At 40.8% G+C, this 22530-nt stretch overlaps 4 protein-coding genes across 9 annotated transcripts in view; 1 reads left to right on the forward strand and 3 right to left on the reverse strand.

The window, feature by feature from the left end:
- pde4cb (phosphodiesterase 4C, cAMP-specific b) overlaps window positions 1–7902 on the reverse strand; it is a 33929-nt gene extending 26027 nt beyond the window's left edge. For 3 of the 4 annotated variants that reach the window (XM_061297273.1, XM_061297272.1, XM_061297271.1), the window contains exons 1-3: window positions 7680–7902; window positions 5317–5364; window positions 1981–2183 (exon numbers count right to left, since the gene is read on the reverse strand). In XM_061297273.1, coding sequence (XP_061153257.1) covers window positions 1981–2183; window positions 5317–5331 — 218 coding nt within the window. In that variant the 5' untranslated portion in view covers window positions 5332–5364; window positions 7680–7902. The remainder of the gene's footprint in view (window positions 1–1980; window positions 2184–5316; window positions 5365–7679) is intronic. The other variant, XM_061297275.1, reaches the window with a different exon arrangement.
- Window positions 7903–8454: 552 nt separating this feature from the next.
- Window positions 8455–14684, reverse strand: mpv17l2 (MPV17 mitochondrial inner membrane protein like 2). 3 transcript variants are annotated; one of them, XM_061298155.1, is made up of 8 exons: window positions 14352–14684; window positions 13080–13241; window positions 12687–12763; window positions 12220–12348; window positions 11166–12150; window positions 10340–10606; window positions 10118–10269; window positions 8455–8886 (listed from the first exon to the last, which is right to left on the reverse strand). In XM_061298155.1, exons 1-5 carry the CDS (start codon window positions 14539–14541, stop codon window positions 12046–12048), a joined length of 663 nt encoding a protein of 220 aa, XP_061154139.1. In that variant the 5' UTR covers window positions 14542–14684; the 3' UTR covers window positions 8455–8886; window positions 10118–10269; window positions 10340–10606; window positions 11166–12045. The 3 variants fall into 3 exon arrangements, with proteins under 3 accessions (XP_061154139.1, XP_061154138.1, XP_061154137.1); XM_061298154.1 differs by having other exon boundaries at window positions 10118–10281; XM_061298153.1 differs by having other exon boundaries at window positions 10118–10606.
- A 596-nt stretch (window positions 14685–15280) lies between these two features.
- Window positions 15281–20036, forward strand: rab3ab (RAB3A, member RAS oncogene family, b). The gene is made up of 5 exons (XM_061297673.1): window positions 15281–15368; window positions 17159–17383; window positions 17872–17990; window positions 18317–18441; window positions 18522–20036. Exons 2-5 carry the CDS (start codon window positions 17159–17161, stop codon window positions 18710–18712), a joined length of 660 nt encoding a protein of 219 aa, XP_061153657.1. The 5' UTR covers window positions 15281–15368; the 3' UTR covers window positions 18713–20036.
- Window positions 20037–20202: 166 nt separating this feature from the next.
- LOC133167113 (transcription factor JunD-like) lies at window positions 20203–21691 on the reverse strand. The gene has a single exon (XM_061297672.1). It carries the CDS (start codon window positions 21534–21536, stop codon window positions 20691–20693), a length of 846 nt encoding a protein of 281 aa, XP_061153656.1. The 5' UTR covers window positions 21537–21691; the 3' UTR covers window positions 20203–20690.
- Window positions 21692–22530: the final 839 nt, after the last annotated feature.

Genomic DNA, 22530 nt, shown 5'->3' on the forward strand with positions numbered 1-22530 from the left:
TTCCCCCAAACCTAGAAATAAATGTGCTATGTTCCACAACAGCCAGCATTCCAAATGCTTTCCTGGGCACACTGCATACTAATTGGAGCTTCAGCAGAGTTGGAAGATGAAAAGGTAATGGAGAGCTGTTCTCCCTCCAAAACTTCCAATCTGCCTTGGGAAAACCATTTCAAGACATTTTACTACAGGCTACTAAATCACTCGTTTAAGACCCACATTCTAGATAGATTTAAAAAAAAAACAAAAAAAGCCATCGTAGCCATTGCCACTGCAGCCTTGACTTGTCTGGATTGTTTATTATTATTATTATTTTAATAATGCTTTCATATCCATGTGATGGATACCACTGCCTATGTAAAGGAAAATATCATTTTTAAAAGGGCAGGAGAGAGAAAGGGAGACTTCTTGAGATTGACTGAATTGGAATTTAGACTTAGCATATGAATATTCTCTCCATGGAACCAAAACATGTATGTTAGATTAATGCAATCTGAAAATTGTACATAAGTGTACTTTTTTTTTTTTTTTGGGCTGAATCAGGTCCCATTTTCAAATTTCAATTACACATCCATTTTGGAGTTAATTAGTTATGTACACTGTACATAATGCTAACCAATAACAGAACTATACAGAAACAACATAGAATAAAACTGCAATGCACTAATAACATTGCACTGCTAATTTGTCACTTTATTGCAAGTTGTGAATAGAAATTTGCAAGTACGCAATCGGTTACCGTTTAAGCGACAAGGGCCAGGACAATCGCGGTTTCTTCAGTACGGGTCGCAGCTTCTCCAGCGTCCTGTTCCGGCACAGGTAGCACTCGGTGTCCGAGTTGAAGCGCTGTTTGAAGCGAATGTTTGTCCTGGGCTGCCGCCACAAATGCTTGGGCGCTTTGGCAAGCCCGGCTCCCTCTCGGCTAAGCGCCGCGCACTCCATGATGTGCGAATGCTCGCTTGCTGGTTTGCTCGGTCGGCGCCTTTGCAAGCCAATTTCTTCCGTAAACAGAAGCGGTAGGGGGGGAGGAGGGAGAACAATGTCAAGTGGATGTTAGAGGAGGTGCGCGCGTGACATGGTGCGCCTGCTGTCCACGCGCCGCACTGATGAAGAGAGTGGCGGAGCGCTACTCTGCTTCCTGTCTCCTCCTCTTCTTTTTCTCACCGTCGCTCGAGCTCTCGGCATCCTGCCTCACTTGGCCTTTCTGCCACGCTCGGCCCTCCTGGGTCCGAGAGGATGGCCATCTGTCCGTTTTGAAACTGGTTTGCTAAGCGTTGAACGCCGCCAGCCACTTGAGGCGAGGATTTGCTTTATCCAAAAACATTCGATTTGTTTTTGTTTTTTTCTTTTTGGGACCTTAATGTGCCACGTCTGGTTTTGACAATTGTTGTCAGTTTTAATCTTGTTTTGGTTCACATTATAACTGACGAAAACATCAGTAGACTTAGTTGACGTAAATAAAAAGGTTAGTCGACCCCTGTAAAATCACAGTTTGGCACCCATAGATTTGCATATTCACAATTGTTTGTCTTGCAATTTTTTAAAAATATTTTTAATATTATTTTGGGGTAAATGTTTTATTATATTATAAATTTTTATTTTTAATTTATATAATATTAATATATATTTTTTTCAATATTATTTATGGGTCAGGATGCCCCCTTGGTGATCACACAATCTATGGTATTCACCAATTTGAGATAGGAAATGAGCTGTCACACACACAATCTTAAAAAACAAAACAAAAAATGGCGACCGTCAAATGATAACCCGCCTAAATCCAAAAGAAAAACGCTCCAACGTCTGCTGCCTACCATGTTCACTTCAATGAGAATGGGAGGAATCATTTTGATTGGCGGCTAATCAAGTTGGCTGTGTTCACACCCACAAATGCGCAAACCACCCTTTTTTTGGGATCCACAGACATTGTGTGCATGTGCATTAACGAGACAGGTGGATGGAAACCAAGAAAAACAAACTGACCGGTGTTCATCGTGACTGGCCAACGCTCGGCAGTAGAGAACTTCAAGTCGATGCAGCGGTAAGCCATGCGCAGCAGAAAAGCGCCGGCTGTCCGAATGGTGATCCTGACACGAGTGTCTCCTTCGTAGTGGCGGGAGCAGCAACGGGCCCGAGTAGCGCCGCCTGACCACCTGCTGGGCTACAGGAAGCGACTCCCTACGACCCTAGAGATCAACGACAAGGAAGCGGGTAAGGAGTGTGGATGGTTTCTTTTCTTTTTAGTTTTTTAAACAAAACGTGTAGAAAACAAAGTCCGATTCGTGACTCCATTCATACGCACACACATCCATATTTAGAATTATGCCAAGTGGCGTACGTAATAAGGTTTCAAGAGGGATATCAACAACTACCCACAAAGAAAATAAAACAGTTCAGTCCGATGAGATTGCTTTTTTGTCTAGCCTATAATTGGACTCTTTGTTTAAAAGTGAAAGTGCATTCTCACTTATTAAACAAGGGAGGCCGCCAGGTCAATCAAATATCAGACCCTGATTATAGCTACGACTTTCCTAACGGCAAGGGAGTCTAGATCGTACCGGGAAGAATAAGCACGTTTACTGATTAGCTTGGAGCTAATTGGATTTTTTTGTCAGACGAAATGTAACTTCAAAAGTCAATATTAGGGGACTTGTTGGCCATCTCACAAGGATGAACATAATAGCTTGTTACAAATAACACATGTGAAAAGAGCTCAGGAGACTTTTTATAATGATTTTTTTTTAGGGGGGGGGGCTGGACTGCTAATAGGATGTATGATGCTGTTTTCACACATTACTCATAGCGACATCAACAATGCATGGATACTTGTTCACATTTAATTAGGGAAGATCACACCAGCGGAAGCCATGCGGCCTTGTGCTGATGACTGAATCGCAGTCGTGACATCCATCCATCCATCCATCCATCCATCCATCCATCCATCCATCCATCCATCCATCCATCCATCCATCCATCCATCCATCCATCCATCCGTAATTAGCCTGGATGCATTTTTTTTATTTTTTATTTCTGTGTTGAAGGTGAATGACAGCTCGGAGAGAGTCTCGTTGCCTTCTTGACAAATGAGAACATGACAAACCCATTGTGCTTGTGCGAACAAACAAGTAGCCTATTTTAAAAGTGTCAAGATGATACAGAGGCGCCCAAAGAAACCGACAGCAGCAAAATCAATACCCTCTTTGTTGAGGACCTGCTTCTTTGACGTCTATAACCGTCAATGGCACTGAATACTTTCGAAACGGGATGCCGTTTGGGAAATACGTACTTTAAAAACAGAAAAACGAATGTGGATTATCCAAAGAGTCTTCAGCCTGTTGGAACCTTGTTGTTTTCCAGCCGTAAAAAAGCAGCTGCTTGTCTTATCACCTGGCTGGTGTCCCGCCATGCGACAAACAACAAGTGTGAATGAGATGGAAGCAAGAAGGCCAGTGTGTAATCAGATGGGACAGAAGATGCTCAGCAGCTCTCAAAATCAATGAGACAATTGCGCTCTTATTGGTCTCACTTCTGCATTAATCAAGAGGCGGCCGGCCGCTGTGTCGATGACGACGGAGCGCTCAATCGCTTTACCCGAGTGATTTTATGTATCGCACGTAACAACTTCAAGCCCGGATGGCTTTTTGCTCTTGGACTGAGCTATCAACTAAAAGGTGCAATCAATGAGTCCTTGTTGAAGTCACGAAAAGATGTTTTAAATACATTTTAAACTACAGCTTCACATTAAAAGAGTACCGTAATTTTTGGACTATAAGTCGCACCGGAGTATAAGTCGCACCAGCCATAAAATGGCCAAAAGAGTGAAAAAAAAAACATATATATGTATATAAGTCGCTCCAGAGTATAAGTCGCCCCCCCCCACCCAAACTATGAAAAAAAAAAAAACGCGATTTATAGTCCGAAAATTACGGTAATTGGAATTTTTGTTTTGTTTTGATCATACACTTTTATGCAGAATAAATTGTAAAGGATGTTCGCTTAATCGATGGCATAATCGATAGACTAAGCGATTCTAAAAATATTCGATGACTGCAGCCTGCAGGTAAGACGACTATTATTTCATTCAAGTTGGCACAGTCAAACGCGTCACAAAATAGCTCTTGACACCAATCACTAATCTGCATAATTTGCTTTCACAAATAACCTTTTATATGCCCGCCTTCTTGTGCTGCCATTCGGTAAATGAACAAAAAGGTTGCCGCCGGCTGTTTCCCGAACACATTTGGCGTTCATAAAGTGCCAAAAGAGGGTTAACGAACCACATAGCGGTAACTACTGCCTAGCAACCACGCACGCTGTCGTTTGGATTGAGACATCTTGGATAAAAATGAAAAGAAGTTTGGGACGGACATGAAACAGAGGCAAGACCTGCTGTGCGTGTGCTCACGGAGTGATTTGGAAACTTACGGATCATGCAGGTCATTTACTGGCACAGCACACACACACCCGTCGGATTACGTTAACATTGCTACAGATTCATAAATTCTAAGGTCAAATAGAAGAAAGCAAAAAAGTCTTTTGATCATATCTTGGTTTAACAAACAAAACTGTACATTAAAAGTCAAAGTGACAATAGGTCGGCACTGAACCTGACGCTGTGTGTAGCATCATCACGCAATCAGAGATGAGAGCCTTTCATCAGGACGCCACCCTGCTGTTCTAAAAATGCATCAGGAGCAATCAAAGCTGCTGCTGCTATTCCCCTAATTGAGAAAGCGAATATTAATTGATGCTGATGGTGGCAACAGCAAGCATGATGACCTTCATGCAGAGAGTCTGACGTGTGTGAACCAACGCCTGCGTGTGTGTGTGTGTGTATATCCCGGCAGGTGGCCAGAAGCAAAGCTGGAAATGCTTCACCCATCCTGGATGCATAATCACGCCCAGAAATGTGAGGAGTGTGATTAGTCTCATTCCGAGAATAGAGTCGGTTTCCACCTTGCCCACATTTCTACCTTTTGCTATCAGTGCTCCGAGAACGAATCGTTTTTGTTTGATGTTTAAATCATGACAAAAGTCGGGCTGCAACTCATAATTATCCTAATAAATCAATTCATTTGTGGATTATCTTGCCAAAGAAAGGGATGGAAAAAATATTTCTATCCCATTATGCAAAAACAGGACATTTTTTGCAGAAAATGCACATATGTATATTATTTTGTTACAGATTCCGATAAACGATTGGTTGGCAATTAATTCATGAATCCGTTGAGTGCTTTTCTACCTTTTCCAGAAATGTTCATTTGCATAAATCCTCTATCAATTTGAATATAATGAATGTGTGCGCTGCGTCTTGCTTACCTCAAGCCAAGACATCGACGTGTGTTAGTTGTTGCAGCAGTGCAGCATCTGAGATAAAGAAAAGAAAAACAGCACTGAGAAAAATGATCCAGTTTTAATCAATTCTTCTTACAAATTCCTTTCAAAATATATTTTATATTTAACAACGTATCCATTCACTTATTTATTTGATTTTTAATTCATTTATTTTAATGACCTGGCATGAAATCCAGAGATTCTGCAACACCACCTCACATAATTTGAGTTACTCAAGTTACATTACAATAGTGAACTTGTGATTTAACTCGTGGCAAAATAAAAGAAAACAACATTGCATATGCAAGTGAAGAGGCTGATGCACGCTTGAGTCCTTTGGCTTATTCGCTTTAATTGTATTGAAACGAGTGACTGAATAAAAAGAGCCCACAGGGGATTCAATTAGAACTATAAAAGCTCCTTTGCTGTGTTTTTTTTTTTCTTCATTCGTAGAAAAAGATGCAACGTGCATACACGGAAGCCCAAATTGCAGCGTCACAACCAAACAATAAAATGAAGTGAACAATTGAGAAGAATTATTTAAAGTTTTTTTTGAAGAACATAAAAGATTTTTGTTCAAAATAATTCCTTCAAATGAAAGCTACTTTCTCTTAATGGGCAGAATGACCTCATTTATGATGTTTATCTCTAGCAATTGCTTCGCCTATCACGTTTTGGCCTTTGTGAATTAATAGCTCGATGACAAAACTCTTGAACGTTGTCCAGCCGCTTATCGGCTTTGCTATCTGCTTTGCGTCATTGTGACGATACCATCACAAGACGTCTCGCTTTCACTTACACATGCTTGACTGAGCAGTTGCAGACAAGGTTGTCATCTTTAAAGGTTAATCATAATAAACTCTTATCCAAGACAGTTTTTCTACTCCTTTTTATTTTTTTGCTCTAAATTTTTTATGGTTAAATTATGACATAGTGTGGTGCCTGACCTTATTTATTTTCGTTGAAAGCATTTTCGCCTTTCCAAAATATGAATGGTTGCGCAATGGTTGTTTAGTCATCGTGCTTAGTCACCAAATAAACATCAAATGTTGTGCCAAAATTGGATTTTTATTTAAGCGTCCAAGGTGACTGATACAATTCTGGCCTTCTGACAAATATAGTTAGTGACCCCTGCTCTAAATGTTTACTAATCAGAGAAATGGTGAGTATTGTTGCAGCGGTACGCCACCTACTGGGCACATACAGAACTGTTATTGCAGGGGAAAATAATTTAATCTTCGGCCTGTCTCGTGAAGCCTGGAGGGGTCACTGCATGCTCATCTGAAATTGTTTGAGCTTTTTGAGGAAACCTTTGCCACAACATAACAGCTCGTTGTACTCATCTTATTCAATTAGAACTATAACTTTAGTAAACAGCCCGAGATAGAGTGCGTCCATTTTCATGAGGCATATATTAGGTAGTTTAATCATCCCCCATACTATAAACACACTTAAACTTATTAAAACACACAAAAGACATTTTTAAATATAAAGTATTTTAGTGTGACCATTTTAAAAGAATTTTGGCCATCCCTAAACCAGTAAAGAAGTTGTTTAAAGAGGAAATCAACCCAAATGTGTAATCTTGATTGTGTAAAACCCAATTGAATGGATTTTGCAAAAATAAATCGTAGTTAATGTCAAGTACTTCGGAAAAGCCTGTCGAGCAGGCAGATTCTTTAGCTCCGGTCCGCTTTCCAGGATTTTAGAAGTTTCCCTCCTGCACCACACAGCTGGAGAGCATCATAGTCATATTGTTGTTGATTTTTTTTTTCCAATAAATTTGGAGAGTATCCAGCATGCATGCACGCACGTGCATCTTCACACTACTTCATATCATATCAATGAATCCACGTTTATCTTACCCCTATATAATGTTGCTTTTAAATTGGGCAGTTCATAGAGATTTAATGTTGCCAATTGGTCACTTCTATTGTTTCTTACGCCAAATATGTTTTGCCAGCAGGTTGCATGGGAACGTTTATTCTAATAATGAACATTCGACACGGTCATTCCCTCTTCCTCTGAGATACAGGAAAGAAATCATGTCTGTCTGTGTGGGGGGTTTAGCAAAAGAAGAAAGGAAGCAGATAAATTGCGGAAGGAAGGAAGGAGTTAAAAGAAAAAAGAAGAGGATAAATAGTGAGACTCATTACTTTGAACACAATAGAGTTAAAAGGGATGCTCACATTACACACTTTGACTTAATAAACGAAAGAAAGGAAATTAATATGAGTCGATATACGCTAAGTAACGTGTCATGGACATTCTAATTGAATTGTTTTTGTAGTTTTTTAGAACAACTTTTAAGTTTGATATTCAACTTTGAACGACTAACTTGAACTCACCGGTGAGTGAGACTGCGGTGGCGACGCCGTCTTTTGTCCCGCACAGGTCAGCCAAAACGCCTGCTTTCTTCTTCAAGCCAGTCCAGCGGGCAGCATGGTGGTTCTTATCGGAACTTTCATTTTTATTGCTGCGTCTTGACGGGATAGTTCGACTTCAAACTCTTCAAACTGTTCAAACGGTGCAACGCGCGGCTCCTACTGGCACTCCGTCACCGTGACGTCACTGAATGGTCACGTGACACGACGTCAACAAATTCACAACAATAAGCATGAGGAACGATTGTCTACGTAAAGGGATAAAATATGAATCTAACGTTTCTTACAACATTTAAAAATTCGATTAACTCTATAATATAAATTATTTATTATGTTAGACCCACTTTTTCTTCTTAGTATTTTTCTCTCCTGTGATTGGTCGGTCAGAGCAAGCAGCTAGGCAGGCACCTAGGTGAAAATTTAAAATGTTTTTGCCATTTTCTTTGCATGACAATGTAAATGAAAATCATTATTAAGTCATTCTTTATCATGCAATCCACAATCATGGTATCGTGAAATAAACGGGTAACTCACTGCTCAAGTCCCAGAAAGCAAATGCAAAGCCTTTCCACCACTGCTATTTAGAATTTAATTGGGGGTCGTGATATCATCAAAAGTGGAAGAGCAAAGAAACAAAGTCACTTTTCAGATGAGAGCGCAAAGGGACAATTAAACTTGAAGGTTGCCTCAAATCAAAGAAGTCTGCGCGTGTGACTCTATGGAAAATAAAATGCATGGGTGTGAAAAATAAACAATCTTTATTTCATGGACTGAGCTAGATATTGGTCTGACAAGCGGCTCATGTGTCATGCATTTCTTCAAGGTTACATCTGATAAGGAAAGTCTTTGGGAGCAAAAAAAATCATGTGGGTCACGTCGCAGCGGCCCTAACCTTTCCCATCCAAGCGTGTCGTATGCTGCTGACTCATTTACAGGAAACTTGACGTGTGTGAGAGGAGACGATAATGTTAAAGTGGCATCACATGACCTTGTACCAAGTGCAACAAAAGCTGAAAACCACAAAAAAAAAATCATAATAAAAAGGAGACGCAGAAGCTGAATTATTCATGTGAAGTTTTGTACGTGGAGACTGCCGCGTTGACCACATGGCTCTCTTGAAGTTATTTTATTTAGAGTAGCGAGCAAATGGAGATCCTTCGTTTATTCTTTCCTGGGAAGATAAGGAAAAAAAAGTGCAAATAAATGACCCAATATGATTTTAGGCTGGAATAAATCTGAGGGATGTCAAAATGTGGCTTCTTTTCATCATAGAGATTAAAAAGCATTTAACTTCCCTTAAAAAAAAAAAAAAAAAATATACGTTTCCTTTGTTCCTTTCAGTATTTTAATGACACAATCAGTCCTGTTGCAATGACACAATGACTAAACAGGAAATGTGAATTGTGAAACGTCCACGACACTTGACAACTCGTTTCGTGATCTCTTTTCGAAACTAACGAAACCTAAAAAGTCACCTCCGACGAACCAACCTTCAGGCGACCTTCAGATTCCTAACGTCCTTTCTGCTGTCATTTATTAAGCCCGCTCGCTTCCTATCTGCTAATCATCACCTTCTCACTTTGCAGCGTCAGTGTTTGGACCCATATGAGCGGGTTGACAATTCCGGACGCTTCATTAGGTACACTCACACAACTCTCGTGCAAGAGACAAATCAACCATCCAATCTTTTCCAAATAATACTCACATTTCACATTCGTATGCTCAAAGGGATTTCCAAGAACATTTTAGGACTTTAAACACAAACTTCTGTGATGGAAACTTCTGAATGATAGTACTAAGAGGAAAAGGGGGGGGGGGGGGGGGGGGTTAGAGAAGCCACAACACAAACAGTCCTGTTTTCCGGCCTTTCCAACTATTACAAGGCCCAACAATCCAGTCAGCTTTCCTGTTGACGTAAAAGAATAAGCAGAAAAGCACCAAGGGGAAAAGGGGAATAAATGACGCCAATGTGTTTTCAATGCTAGCTTTCATTCCTGACTATGGTTGACTGTTCAATTCCCCCTGCGGAGCGCATCGCTCCACAAGAGTCACCATTCATTCACATTTGGCTTCAGACGAGACGTATCAACCTATGCTCCGTGGTCGCCACTGCGCAGGGAACACCGTGACTGAGTGGGATCGTAATGGAATCAGAAGGCGGAGCTTAACTTGATTTTACCAGAATTTGGGGAGATCATATGAGGTTAGGGGGGGGGCAGTGATTATAAATTAAAAAAATATTCTGATACTGGTGTTAAATACTCAAATAGGGTTGAAGTCGATGAATCTCGTTCTGAACATTGCCGTTAATTTATTAGAGAAGGTGTTACGCAATTTCAAAAATCAAGGAAGGAAGGAATGTTGTGAAACATAAGAATGAAAAAAAACTCATTCAAACTCACCATGGGCACATCTTCAAGCCTTTCAAAGTCAGAGCTCGGTGACTGGATACATCTGACGGTGGCCACAATGAGCACAAGTACAAGGATGATGCAGAAGATGGTGAGGATGGCCACAAGGCCAGGGTTGGCCCTCAAATCGTCCTCTCCAAACTCTTCAGCAGGAGCTGTAACAAATTTAGACTTTGGACCATTCGCTATAGTGTCTATAGGTAACAGACTGACCTTGGATGGTTGATTTTTGGGGAGGTTTGATAATAGTTGAGGTTGCTAAAATTGTCGATAGGAAAGTTTTGGAAGTCTGCCCGGTAACGGTAGTGTCATGCTCCTCCTGGATCCTGGTGGATGTTTGCGAAGCTCGTGATGTCCAAGTAGGAGTGACCGTTTGCTGCTGCTGCGTGCTGTGGTTGCTCCAATGGCCATTGTTTGTTTTGGTTAAAGTCGTGATCGTTGTCAATGGAGTCTGATTAGTTGTTGAAGAGCTACTGGTGCCTGCAATAGAAGAATATTATAATTTAGATGCATGTAACTTCAGTTATGTGGTTGTTTTTTTGACACGCTAAAATGAGTGTTGCCAATATGAATTTAGATAAATCTCAAATTAATTATGTGTTGTAATTTTAGCAGGAAAAAAATACCCAGGACACAAGTGTAGACTTCTGTTTTGGAATTTCTGTTTATTGCTCAGATGATCGCATTCTTGGAAAAAAAAAAACCCAAATGCGCTTTCACTTCATCTGTCACAAGACTTTCAGGTTTTTAAAACTTGACATGTTGCTGTTGAGGTAAAAATAATAAATATATCTATATTATTGATCATTTCAAACAGATCACATTATCTCTAGAAGCATCTGTAATGAGCCAAAACTGTTGCAATCATTTTTATATCTTTTTTTTTTTTTAAATAATCAGCATGAATTTGCAAATGCTACTCCAAGTAACCAGAACTGAGTTTTTTATTCAGTGTCCGTTGAGATGATTAACAACACATATGCACTCGCAAACACACACAGGTCTGATCAAGCATTAAAAAGGTGAAAGTCTGACTTACTCGGACTGATGGTCACAGTCAAGAGGGAGATGAGCACAGTCAGATGCATCACTGCTCTCTGTTGGTTGGAAAAAGCTGCCAGCACACACACATCCTTAAGAGCAGGATGCGTTGCACGTCTGTTTGGTCAGTGCTTAAAGCTTGCTGGACAATGTTTGAATAGTAGTTTGTATTTTTTATTACATAATCATTGTCACAGGTATAATAAACATGACTTGAAATTCAGAGTCAATCAGTGAATCCCGTGCCAGGAGCTCTCTGATCGATTTTATTTTATGTAACATCAATAAATTTCAAATATGTCAAGTACCAAATATAAATATGTAAACCAGCTGAATGGTCGTAAGTCAATAACATACAAATAAAATGATTATGGTCAACAAAAATATGTTTGATATGGTTTTGATTCTTTTTTCATTTTGCAGTCTTTATGAAGCCAACAGTTTTCTTATTGTACTAATGAGCAAACTATTATATCTAGCGATCTAACAGCCCGTGTGATATCTTAAATGACATTTTAAAAATCGCACTTATGCATATTTTTAACTTACATCTTAAACATCAACAATACACGAGATTCTATGAAAATTAGGCACTCTTTTCAGGCAGGAATTACGTGGATACAATGCAATGCACCAAAGAAAACTGTGTTCAAATAATAAATAAAATCGAGTCAGTTGCAAAAATAGAGAAAATGGGTGGACAGACGGAGGAATGGATAACATACGACTGTTCTACCAATCCTAGTTACATGCTAAAAAGAGCTTCTCAGCATCTCTTTTTTTTTTAAATCGCAGGAAGTCCATCATGAATGCAGTACCGCTAAAATAAAAAATGTTTCCCAGCAACTTTTAACATCCTCCTGCAGCCATTTTAGATTTCACCATCCACTTTTCTCCTCCAGCGGTTTGGCCGGTGGCAGAGCTTTCTCCTGCACGTCTGCCACATTGCCGTCTGATAGTAACTCCGAGGGCTGGCTGTCATCCTGTAGCGTAAACACAAAAACTCAGTCAAAGTAAAAAAAAATTATGCTCAAATAAAAAGGCTCACTTACTCTGTGTTTTAGATAAGAGAGGTAGGTGTCCCACCCTAAGGTGACGGTGTTGACGTAGACGACACGGAATTTGGGCGAAAGGAAATAAAAGTTGATCATCTGAGCGGCGGGCCAAACGCACCAGTCGGCCTGTGGACAGGAGCAGGGACGGAGATCGGCATGAACAAACCTCGGCGGATTAAACAGCGCAAACTTTACAAGCCAAAAGTCAGTAGAGAATAAACACGCGGTGACATCAAGGCTCACTTTACTACTTTTGAGTTGAGCGCTTTTCAAAGTTTCCCGCAAAGTCAAACAAAAATGCTTTTTAATGTGGCAGTAAAGTGAATTTTTAACCTGCTTGTGCAATCATTAAAATGTGAAAGAAACATGCCTCGTTTAATTTGGTCAAGTATCAAACAGTTCAGTGGAATCGACCCACTTGTCACATTTCCATTGGATTGGACCCTTCCCGGATGTGCACTTACTTTATAAAATTCCCAGAATTTATCTTTAAATTCCTCCCATCCGTGTGATAAAGAGTGTCCCTCCATGACCCCCATACCTGCAATAAAAAGAGTCGCGAGTCAGTTGCGAGTCAGTTGTGAGTCACTTGGGAGTCACTTGTGAGTCATTCGTGCGTAAGCGAGGCGCTCTATCAAGACGAGCTTGAGATATGTTGCACAACTCTTATCAAGAATTAAATTGCTGGCACTAGACAAAGCATAGTTTATCACATACAACCTTTGAACTTGCTCTGATATGAAAACTGTCTTCTGTTTCACCTCGCCCACATCAAGACCTTTGACACTCGCCAGTCTTATTAAGTGAGAATGTTCTTTATGCGAGGCTAAATCATAATGACAAAGGACTGTTCTCACCTAAAAAGTACCACATCCCAAGTGTGGGTGATGCTACCATCTGATCCACCAGAACCTTCTTGAGCACTGTGTTCACAGCATAGCCCACAAATTTTCTGTCCAACCATGTGTACCAAAAGTGCAGCACTGGACCCATGGAGCAGCCTACCACAAACATACGACCTTTTGGGAACAAGAAAAGACAAAAAAAAATACTTAGGAGGTTTTTCAAATATAAAACAACAGCTCCCTTATTACACTTTAAGACTACTGTCTTTTTTTTTTGTATTGATAGCATCACTGATCGTCGGTATTGCCTTTAGCACATAACAACCTTTGATGGGTTTATTATTTATTCTCACAATTTTGTTATTATTTCATTTGAAAAGCCAATATTAATATTGGTGTAATTGGAAAGCAATAAAGTCCTGACTAGGTTATTTATAGTAGTTGTCAGTTGTACTATTGCTGCAATAATGATCCCAGTAAATGATTTACACAGTAGCTTGGTATTTCTTTGATCCGAGCCTTTATCAGCGTTTTATGGCCCCTTGAGTCACAAATGATGCCAGTTCATCAGCATGAGGTTTGGTTCACTTCAATGTGGGAGGATTGACCTCTGAAAAAAGCTCATTTCAGCAAAACAGAAAAATATGGTGTGTAAAGTGTCCTATAATTTTCGACCCAATGGAGTATTTTGACGATGACTTGCAGTCTTAGAACTCAGCTAACTCAGGATGTCTTTTATTCCTCGAACCTTGCTCGCTATTTAGTCATGATATAGACCTTAATAAATTAAAACATGGGTGGCCAGCAGTTCTTTAAACGTTATCCTGGTAACCTCCTGGAGGAGTTGACACTGTGCTCCTCAACCACACGAAATGTTTGATTTAGCAAGAAGGGCAAATATTTATTTATGTACACAAGGCTTGGGTAGCTTTGAATACTTTATTTTGTTCATAATACATTATATATTAATATATATATATATATATATATATATTATTATATTAATATATAATAATAATAATAATAATAATATTAATATTAATATTAATATTAATAATATATTAATATTAATATTAATATTAATATTAATAATATATTAATATTAGAAAAATGCATTTACTCGTTCATTAGGTTCTTTACATTTGATTGATGATTGTAAACATTTAAGTGGGGAAGTAAACATTTAAGTGGGGAAATGATGCAAAAAAACGCAACTTTTTCATGGCCGTTTGAATGAGCCCCGAGGCCGTGCTTGTTTGTTAACCACAATGCTATGGCTCTCACCCGTCCTGTTCCAGTCTCGGATTTTGCTCGGGTCCTTGTGCGTTTCCCGGCTCTGCTGCAGAAAGTCACCCAGCCCCAGCATGGCTCCTCCGCTCACCGTGTTGGTGAGCAGCAGGTAACGGCCCTGGAACAACTTCCGCCATGAGAAGCGTATGCGGACCACAAACTCTTTGCCCGCCCGGGGAAGCATATCGTCTGGACCGTAGATAGAACACTGTCATCTATAAAGTTCTTTTTTGAAAAGGTTAAACGGACAGAACGTTACGCGTTCCCAATGTCAAGACGTAACTTGTAGTTGTATGACTGAGTGGTTGTAAACAAACAAGGAAAATGTTCAAGACAATTCACGAGCGCTAAAAGAAGAACGTAAATGAAGGTGCGCCATCTGCTGGTGTGGAAGAACACCCCCAGTTTTTTTTTTTTTTTGGTAAACACAGTAGAGGGCGTTCTCGCACCGCGCTGCTCTTGTTTATTATGTCTTTTAATATTCAACATTGGTTTAATAAATAAGTTCTGAATAGTTGAAAAAGACTAGCGGGGGGTAATTGCGCAATAATGATCACATCCGCAAACATGACAGTTGTGCTTAATGACTAGCTCATCAGTAATTCAGTCCCGACTGCAGCTCTCATTAATAAAAAATGTCAATTAGGGTGTGTATTTTCAGAGTGACTCTTTATTGGTCACGCGGGGTTTAACTTTGGGCAGTAGATTGATTGGTAGCGTTGGAAAAATGACGGAAACAACTGCTTCCTTCACAATAAAAGCTTAGAAGAAAAAAGGACGATGGTGCTGCCAATTCATCTTGTTTATGATGAGATTTTGGCTCTTGAGAGATCATTTCCTCAACCCATACCACCTAAATTCCGAATATCACACATAACGTTGTGACTTTAACATGCATTTATTTTGGATATGTAAACGGAATTGATGCTTTCCCACTTGCTAACTTAATTCTGGTGGTGTCTCTACGGTTGCAGGACGTGGTGGACAGCAGCCGGACAGAAATCTAACAAGGTGGGGTTCAAGCTTCTTTTTAATATATATACCGTCTGGAATATTTGAGCATATCTTCAAATGAGTACACTGCATTACAAATTATTTGTAAATGATTGAAATATCTTGCAAAGAAATGGTCAAATCGAGGTGGAAGCCACGCGCGGCCCGCGGGAGATGTTGGGGTTTCAACAGCTGTTTTGAAAGGCGAAACCGATCAAATGCTTTATGCATTTATTTCTTGGGCTTCTGTTGAAGGCAAGTGCAGATGGTATTTGGAGTGATGCAAGGCCCGTCATGCAAGCAAATGCGTTCCACTGTCGGATGCTGCTAATCGAGATAATGGATCATAATTGAGTTCAAGGCACAAAGAACATATGACTTCATTCAGCCGCATTTAGTTTTGTAATCGTTTGAATTGATTTTGGCCATTACAGGTATTGCTTTGGGTTTTAATACAAACAGATGGTCGTGCTGTATTAGGTGGCACAGTATTTGAATATTTGCTGTTAAACCAATCTCATTAAGTCCTGAAATTTCTTGGTGGAAATATCTTCTAATGCATTTTGATGGAAAACCCGACCACTACATTTGGATTCCTGCAGTTCATTGGTTGGGAGTCATCAGGTTTCCATCCATCCATTTTCTATAGACTTGTCCTCATTAAGGTCGAGGTAATTGAAGCCCCTTCTAGCTGAAAGGTCGCCAGCCAATTACAAAGCGCATATAGAAATACAACCAGCCACGTTTGCAATTATGGAGAATATAGAATCTCAAAACTAAAAAAAAATGTTGGGTGAACTCGAAATTCCAAGGCAACACACTTTGATAGCAAGTTGGGGCGTTCAGCTAAATATTTTAGGCAGGTCATTTATATCACCGAGAACATAAACCGCAGTTATAATCCATGACTGATTTATTCACAGTACACAATGATGTCCTGAAAATATTTCTCGTTTTCATCAACAACCCGCGCCGACATTTTCCCCTCGCTGCTCCGCTTTTCTGTTTGCTGTGCGGAAAAGAGAAAAAAAGGATGAAGCAGTGCTATTTATATCTTCCCTCCTCCTCTCATCTGTATCCACACGCTTCCTCGAAAAGGAGGCGTGTGATTGGAGGAAATGCCATCTCAGACGACCTGGGAGGACAGACGTGGTCTTTTGAGTTACATCACGGGTGTCAAACATAAGGCGCGGGGGGCCAGATACGGCCCGTCACACCATTTTATATGGCCCGTGAAGACAAATTGCGCAGCAACTTTTCTCCAATTTTTATTCCCATTCATCTTTTGAAAATCATCTCTGACATCATCACCCATAATTGTCAACTGGACCAGACCAGACATTGACCAAAATAGAAGAGTAGTTCTTACTGACAGAACACAACCTTCATTCTTAGCATTTGGGTTTATGCTACTTCATTATTTATCCAACATCTCGTGTAAGGTGATAGCAGGCCGCGGTTTGTTTTGCTTTGGTGCTTTGGGCGCTCTAGTGTTGCACTGCAGCAAGTCAAGATAATGCTCTAAACATAGAGCACCCCCCCCCCCCCCCCCCCCCGCATTGGGACTTGGTAGAACCCGGAGCTGAAGACAACCTCTTCTCAAGGTCTCCAAGTTTCCTCCGTCCTTTGTGTCCTTGCTCAGTATCGTTCCGTTGCAGTTACATAACAAAACAGTTTATTTTCGCTTTCTCTGGTTTCAGTTTGGCTCAACAAAACAATCGGGGGGGGTTAACCTTGACTGAATTTGATGACTTTCATATCGTTCAGTCTCAATGATATATTATTAATATCGCCATTTCTGTCTCCAGATGGCGTCGGCCACAGCGACCTATGGACAGAAAGAGTCCTCAGACCAGAACTTTGACTACATGTTTAAGATCCTCATCATTGGCAACAGCAGCGTGGGTAAAACCTCCTTCTTGTTCCGTTACGCCGATGACTCCTTCACGCCCGCCTTTGTCAGTACGGTGGGCATCGACTTCAAGGTGAAGACCATCTACAGGAACGACAAGAGGATCAAACTACAGATCTGGGTAAGTCTCGAATGCAATTCAGGAAATCATATTGATTTGAGCTGTTGGGATTTTCCCCCCTCCCCCATTGCTAGACATGTCTGAGGAAATACACACAGGCGTATAAAATTCCCATCCCCCCATTATTCCTGCAACCCGAGTCAAATTGGACAAATCTCTCATTTAAATGCAAAGAGGCTGATTTAGCATCACTCTTCCCTCCCCATTAAAACACAGAATACGGTAGCAATTAATTCTTATTTATTTACAATGTGTCTGTTGCATAACAACCTCCACTGACGAAATAATGGCCGTCTTACACAAACAGGCGCATTGAGCGGGTGAGCAGACGTGTCGTTGAAACGCATCAGCACTATAAATAGACGAATCCATCTTTTCATCGTAGCGCGAGGAAGAGAGTAGGCAAGCTATTTAATTGAATGTATGGATTATTTGGATCCTGTTTCGCCATTAAAAGATGTTTCATGCGAATTCGTCTTGATTTTAAGGACACGGCAGGTCAGGAACGTTATCGTACCATCACGACAGCTTACTATCGCGGCGCCATGGGCTTCATTCTTATGTATGACATCACCAATGAGGAGTCCTTCAATGCCGTCCAAGACTGGTATGTAACAAGAATTGTAAAAATTCTAATAATAATGAATATTTTTTCTTTTTTTTTAAATTGTAAAAAAATTAATAATGATTTAAAAACGTAAAAATTCTAATAATAATGAATATTTTTTCTTTCTTTTTTTAAATTGTAAAAAATTTAATAATGATTTAAAAACGTAAAAATTCTAATAATGAATATTCTTTCTTTCTTTTTTTAAATTGTAAAAAATTTAATAATGATTTAAAAACGAAGTAATTTTTTTTTTTTTTAATGCCCCATTTAGGTTTCTTTTATTTGACATGTTGAGTGTTTTTTTTTTTTCTTTTTTCCTCCAGGTCTACTCAAATTAAGACGTACTCCTGGGATAACGCCCAGGTGCTGCTGGTGGGAAATAAATGTGATATGGATGATGAGCGCATGGTGAGTGGAGACAGAGGCCGCCAGCTCTCTGAACATCTTGGTGAGTACACATTGTGCATTCTGCGTATTTTTATTTTTAACAGAACTTGAGGCATCACACAGGTTATGAACCTTTTGCAGGTTTTGAATTCTTCGAAGCCAGCGCCAAAGATAACATCAACGTGAAGCAGACCTTTGAGCGTCTGGTCGACATTATATGTGAAAAGATGTCCGAGAGTCTGGATGCTGGCGATCCCGCCATTACGGGGGCCAAGCAGGGGCCTCAGCTGACGGAGCAGCCGGCTCCACCGCACCAGGACTGTGCATGTTAAAGGTTTCCGTCTGTGTCCTTCTTCCATTGTCCATCACCCTTTTGTCACCCATTTTCCAGTGAGGACCATTGGCAGCCATCTTTTAAAAGTGAGCAAATCCTAGTCATCAAATTGTTTTTATTTTGTTTGTTTTTGTATCTTGGATGACACCTCCATGTTTCAGACTCTTTGCAAAGTCAGGATTGTTGGGGTTCTTTTATTGTGCGTGTGTTTGAAAGGATTTAAAGTGCCACCTAAATCCTTTTGATGTTTACGGTATTTTTTTGTTCGTTTGTCGGGTTCTGGTGAACAAATTCATCCGTGTTCGATTTCTTTTACAGTCAGGTATGAACTTGTGTCTCACCTTGTAGCCACATTTTGTTATTGAAGGTATCAAGAACCCAGCCTTTGTTTTTTGTTTTTTTACATTTCTGAAACTATTGTGGTCTTGCTTTTATTTTGCTGCATCAAGTACTGGGTGAATGAAGAACAAGACATAGACAAAGGAGACAAAATTGTATTTATTTCAGATGTTTATATATGAATATTGTGCAATATATATTTATCCAGGTATGCATTTCTGGAAGTTAATTGCAAAATATAAGAAGTTATATGAAGGTGGTATTATATGGTATTATATACATCTATCAGGTCTTTATCGTGAAGTTTGTTTGGATGGTTTGTGCGCGATTAACTCCCTCCCTCGTATCCCGGTCAGTTTATTCTCATGCAGCTTTGCGGAGATGATGCAAAAATCACCAACCAATTCTATCATTTTTATTTTTAGGTGTGCATTTTTTCTTATCATGTCAAACAATGTTTCAATCAGAGAGCCAGTGAAGATTTTTTATTTTAATAATTAAGGCGAACCAAGGAGACTAATTGTGCCCTTTTGGTGGTGACTGTTTAACATATGACCCTTCACCCCATCTCATGTCTTCCTCTCTTAAAAAAAAAAAAAAAAAAGGTGTACCTTTGACTCATATGTTTGGTTGTGTTCGATGGACTCAGGCTTGCAAAAAAAAATAATAATAATAGGGGAGGAAAAAAAACATGCTGGTAACAACAAAAGAGCCATGTTGCAGTTTGTCTGCATTCATATCACCAGGCTTTCTTGTGAATGAATGTTTCAGTTACAAAGCAATACAGTAACTTAATAAAAAAAAGAAAATTGCCATCCAGCTCGACCAGGTTTAGAAGCCGACCTGCATTTAGTTTTGTCTCACTGCCTCTTCGACCCACCCTACCCACCTTCCTCCAATTTGGGCCAGTAAAATCCAAAAATATGCTGTCGTGTTTTTATCTGTACTTTGTGGTAAAACAATAAAAGCGTTACTAACTCAAAGTGTGCTGTTGTATTTTTGTAGACGCTATAAAAAATGGAATAATAGCTCTTATTATATAATGTCATGAATAAAATGTAAAAGCCGTCCAGCAGATGGCAGCAGAGGAAAGCATATGGTTGTGACGTCAGTAGTAGTGCCAAGCTCATTATTATTCTGTTTACAAAATGAAACATACATCGTTTATTTCACAATACAGTATTAACAAGCTTGCGATGAGATCCCAAAATAGAAAACTGCATGACACAGCTAATTAATTGCACAATGTGAAACTGAACATTTGGTTACATTCCAGTTTGTCAACAACATGCACGCAAACACACTTCAGTATGGGCAACCTTGGACAACTGTAATGCTTTCCACTTGATTATTTGAGAAGATGGCACTGATGTTGTCCACAGAGCAATATTAGAAGTCTGACTGGATATTTGATAAATGTCTTAATTTAAAAATCCAGATTTGATTGATAAGAGCTGCCTTGTGATATCTGAAGTCCAGAGACAACACTGTCAATTTATGAGTGTTTATGAAACAAGGGTCCTTCGGAGGTCTTTCCTGTCTTGAGCAGTGATTGATACTTCGCCAAGGGAATGGGGACCTTCAAATTTCAACAAATAGGGTCCAAATAGGATTGGCTACGTTGTTGCGGTGCAGCTCTAGTGCACTTGGACCTCGTGTGGTAGCAGCTGACAGCCACTGCTCACATGTGTGAGGACTTTCTCCTTGAGCTGGGCCACCTGATCTCTGAGGACGTTGGCCGTCGAAGCCAAGTCGGTGTTTTGGTTCTTCAACGTCGTCACCTTGTCCTCCAGCCTGGAGATGCGCTCCAGCTTGCGTCTGCGACACTTGGAAGCGGCGATCCGATTCCGGAGCCTCTTCTTGTCGGCCTTGATCCGCTCTTGCGACTCCATGTCGACGGGAGATAGCGGTGGGCTGTCCCCGAAGCTCTGCACATCCGGCACCGTTTGGGGCTCCTCCTTGGGCGGTTGCACTCGGCTGGAGAGCTCCGTCTCCGCCGAAGGCGCACCGCTGAAATGGTGAGGCGGCTGCAGGGTGGTGGACGGCGGCGGCGGCGGGGGTGGAAAAGACACAGTGTCCGTGGAGTAGTTGACGGTGGTCCCCAAAGGCCCGCTGCCGTAGCTGTTGAGGTTCGTGTACACCGGCAGCTCCAGTTGCGTCGTCACCGGGACGATATTGACGGTGGCACCCAGATCCAAAGTCCCGTTTTGCGGTCTCAGGTTCTGTTTGTGCAGGTCCTCCAACGCCTTGACGAAGCCCTCGGCGAACTCCTGCTCGTCCGTGACAGGCTTCGGGAAAAGGAAGTGGGAGCTGCTCGTGGTGGTGGTGGTGACCAACCCGTTGGACTGGACGATAAGGCGCTCCAGGTCCGGCGAGGACAGTTTGAGCATCCCCAAGTCCGAAGAGCACAGGATGCCGTCAACGTCGCGAATGTGCGGCTTCATGTCTGCGTCGCTTAGACTCAAGTTAATATCCTTCTTCATCGTTCGTTTGGAAGCTTTTTTTTTCTTTAACACATTTAGCGCTGCGCCTTGGCCATAACCTGGCAAACAAGCCTCGGGGCGAACTGTGGAGGAGCAACTCGTACTTCCGCTACTTGCAGCTGGATGCGAGCAATGCTGGCGCGCCAACGCAGTTTGGACTTTTTCTAGGCTCACGTTGGATTATGTCACAGCAGCGCATGCGCAGTAGCAGTTTAGCGCGTCTGAATCCCATTCTATTTCATTTCTTGGGTCTCACTCTGCTTTTATTTGAGTGGGTCTCCACTTATATAATTATGAATTCATTTCATGTACGTGTAGATAATTTGTGAACTGAAAAAAACAATGCATACATTCCATTCCTTTTTTACATGATATGTAACACCTGCTCTTTTTTTCCATTTAGAAAAATGCATTGCGATGCAAATCATTGCGGCCAACAAAGAGTTACTGGAAGACTTGTGTGCGTCACAGGTAGGCACCATCCACAACTGCAAAGCAATGTGGGGGTGGATCATGTGATGGAGCCTGGTTTCTAGAGAAATGTGGTGGAAATGGAAGGTATTCTCATTTGTGGGTGCATTGGGGGGAATTTGTTGAAGTTTACCCAATACAGAAAATATGATTTGGTTTTCAGTTCATGGTAGAACAAATGAAGACCATCACATCTATTCTGCCAGCTCGAGGGAGAAAAGGGTGAGTCAAGAATAAATACATAAATAAAGATGGAGGTATGAAATATGGAAAGATGTGATTCCATAAATATGCATCTTGGTATACTTTGTGCCCATTGATAAAAATAGGCTTCCCTCCTGCGGGAAGTGATGACGTGTGTAGCCTGACTGCATCACTACCCGCAAGTCGCCCTCATGGTCATACCGCAACACGGCTGAAGTGTGTGTGTGTGGGGGGGGGCATCGGATGTTGCCAAGGCAACACGTTGCAGTGTGACGCAGGTAAGAGCAGCAGAAAGAAAGGAAGGTGATGATTGGCTGGC

The sequence above is a fragment of the Syngnathus typhle genome, linkage group LG14, assembly GCF_033458585.1.
Source record: "Syngnathus typhle isolate RoL2023-S1 ecotype Sweden linkage group LG14, RoL_Styp_1.0, whole genome shotgun sequence".
In the NCBI taxonomy this organism is placed as follows: Eukaryota; Metazoa; Chordata; class Actinopteri; order Syngnathiformes; family Syngnathidae; genus Syngnathus; species Syngnathus typhle.

Coding starts and splice junctions, on each gene's coding strand:
- rab3ab (XM_061297673.1), top strand. CDS start 17,159: ATGGCGTCGGCCACAGCGACCTATGGACAGAAAGAGTCCTCAGACCAG. Junction 17,384..17,871: donor GGATCAAACTACAGATCTGG/GTAAGTCTCGAA, acceptor CTTGATTTTAAG/GACACGGCAGGTCAGGAACG. Junction 17,991..18,316: donor TTCAATGCCGTCCAAGACTG/GTATGTAACAAG, acceptor TTTTTCCTCCAG/GTCTACTCAAATTAAGACGT.
- LOC133167113 (XM_061297672.1), bottom strand. CDS start 21,536: ATGAAGAAGGATATTAACTTGAGTCTAAGCGACGCAGACATGAAGCCG.
- mpv17l2 (XM_061298155.1), bottom strand. CDS start 14,541: ATGCTTCCCCGGGCGGGCAAAGAGTTTGTGGTCCGCATACGCTTCTCA. Junction 12,349..12,686: donor AATTCTGGGAATTTTATAAA/GTAAGTGCACAT, acceptor TCCTGTCCACAG/GCCGACTGGTGCGTTTGGCC. Junction 12,151..12,219: donor TCTCTTATCTAAAACACAGA/GTAAGTGAGCCT, acceptor TTTACGCTACAG/GATGACAGCCAGCCCTCGGA.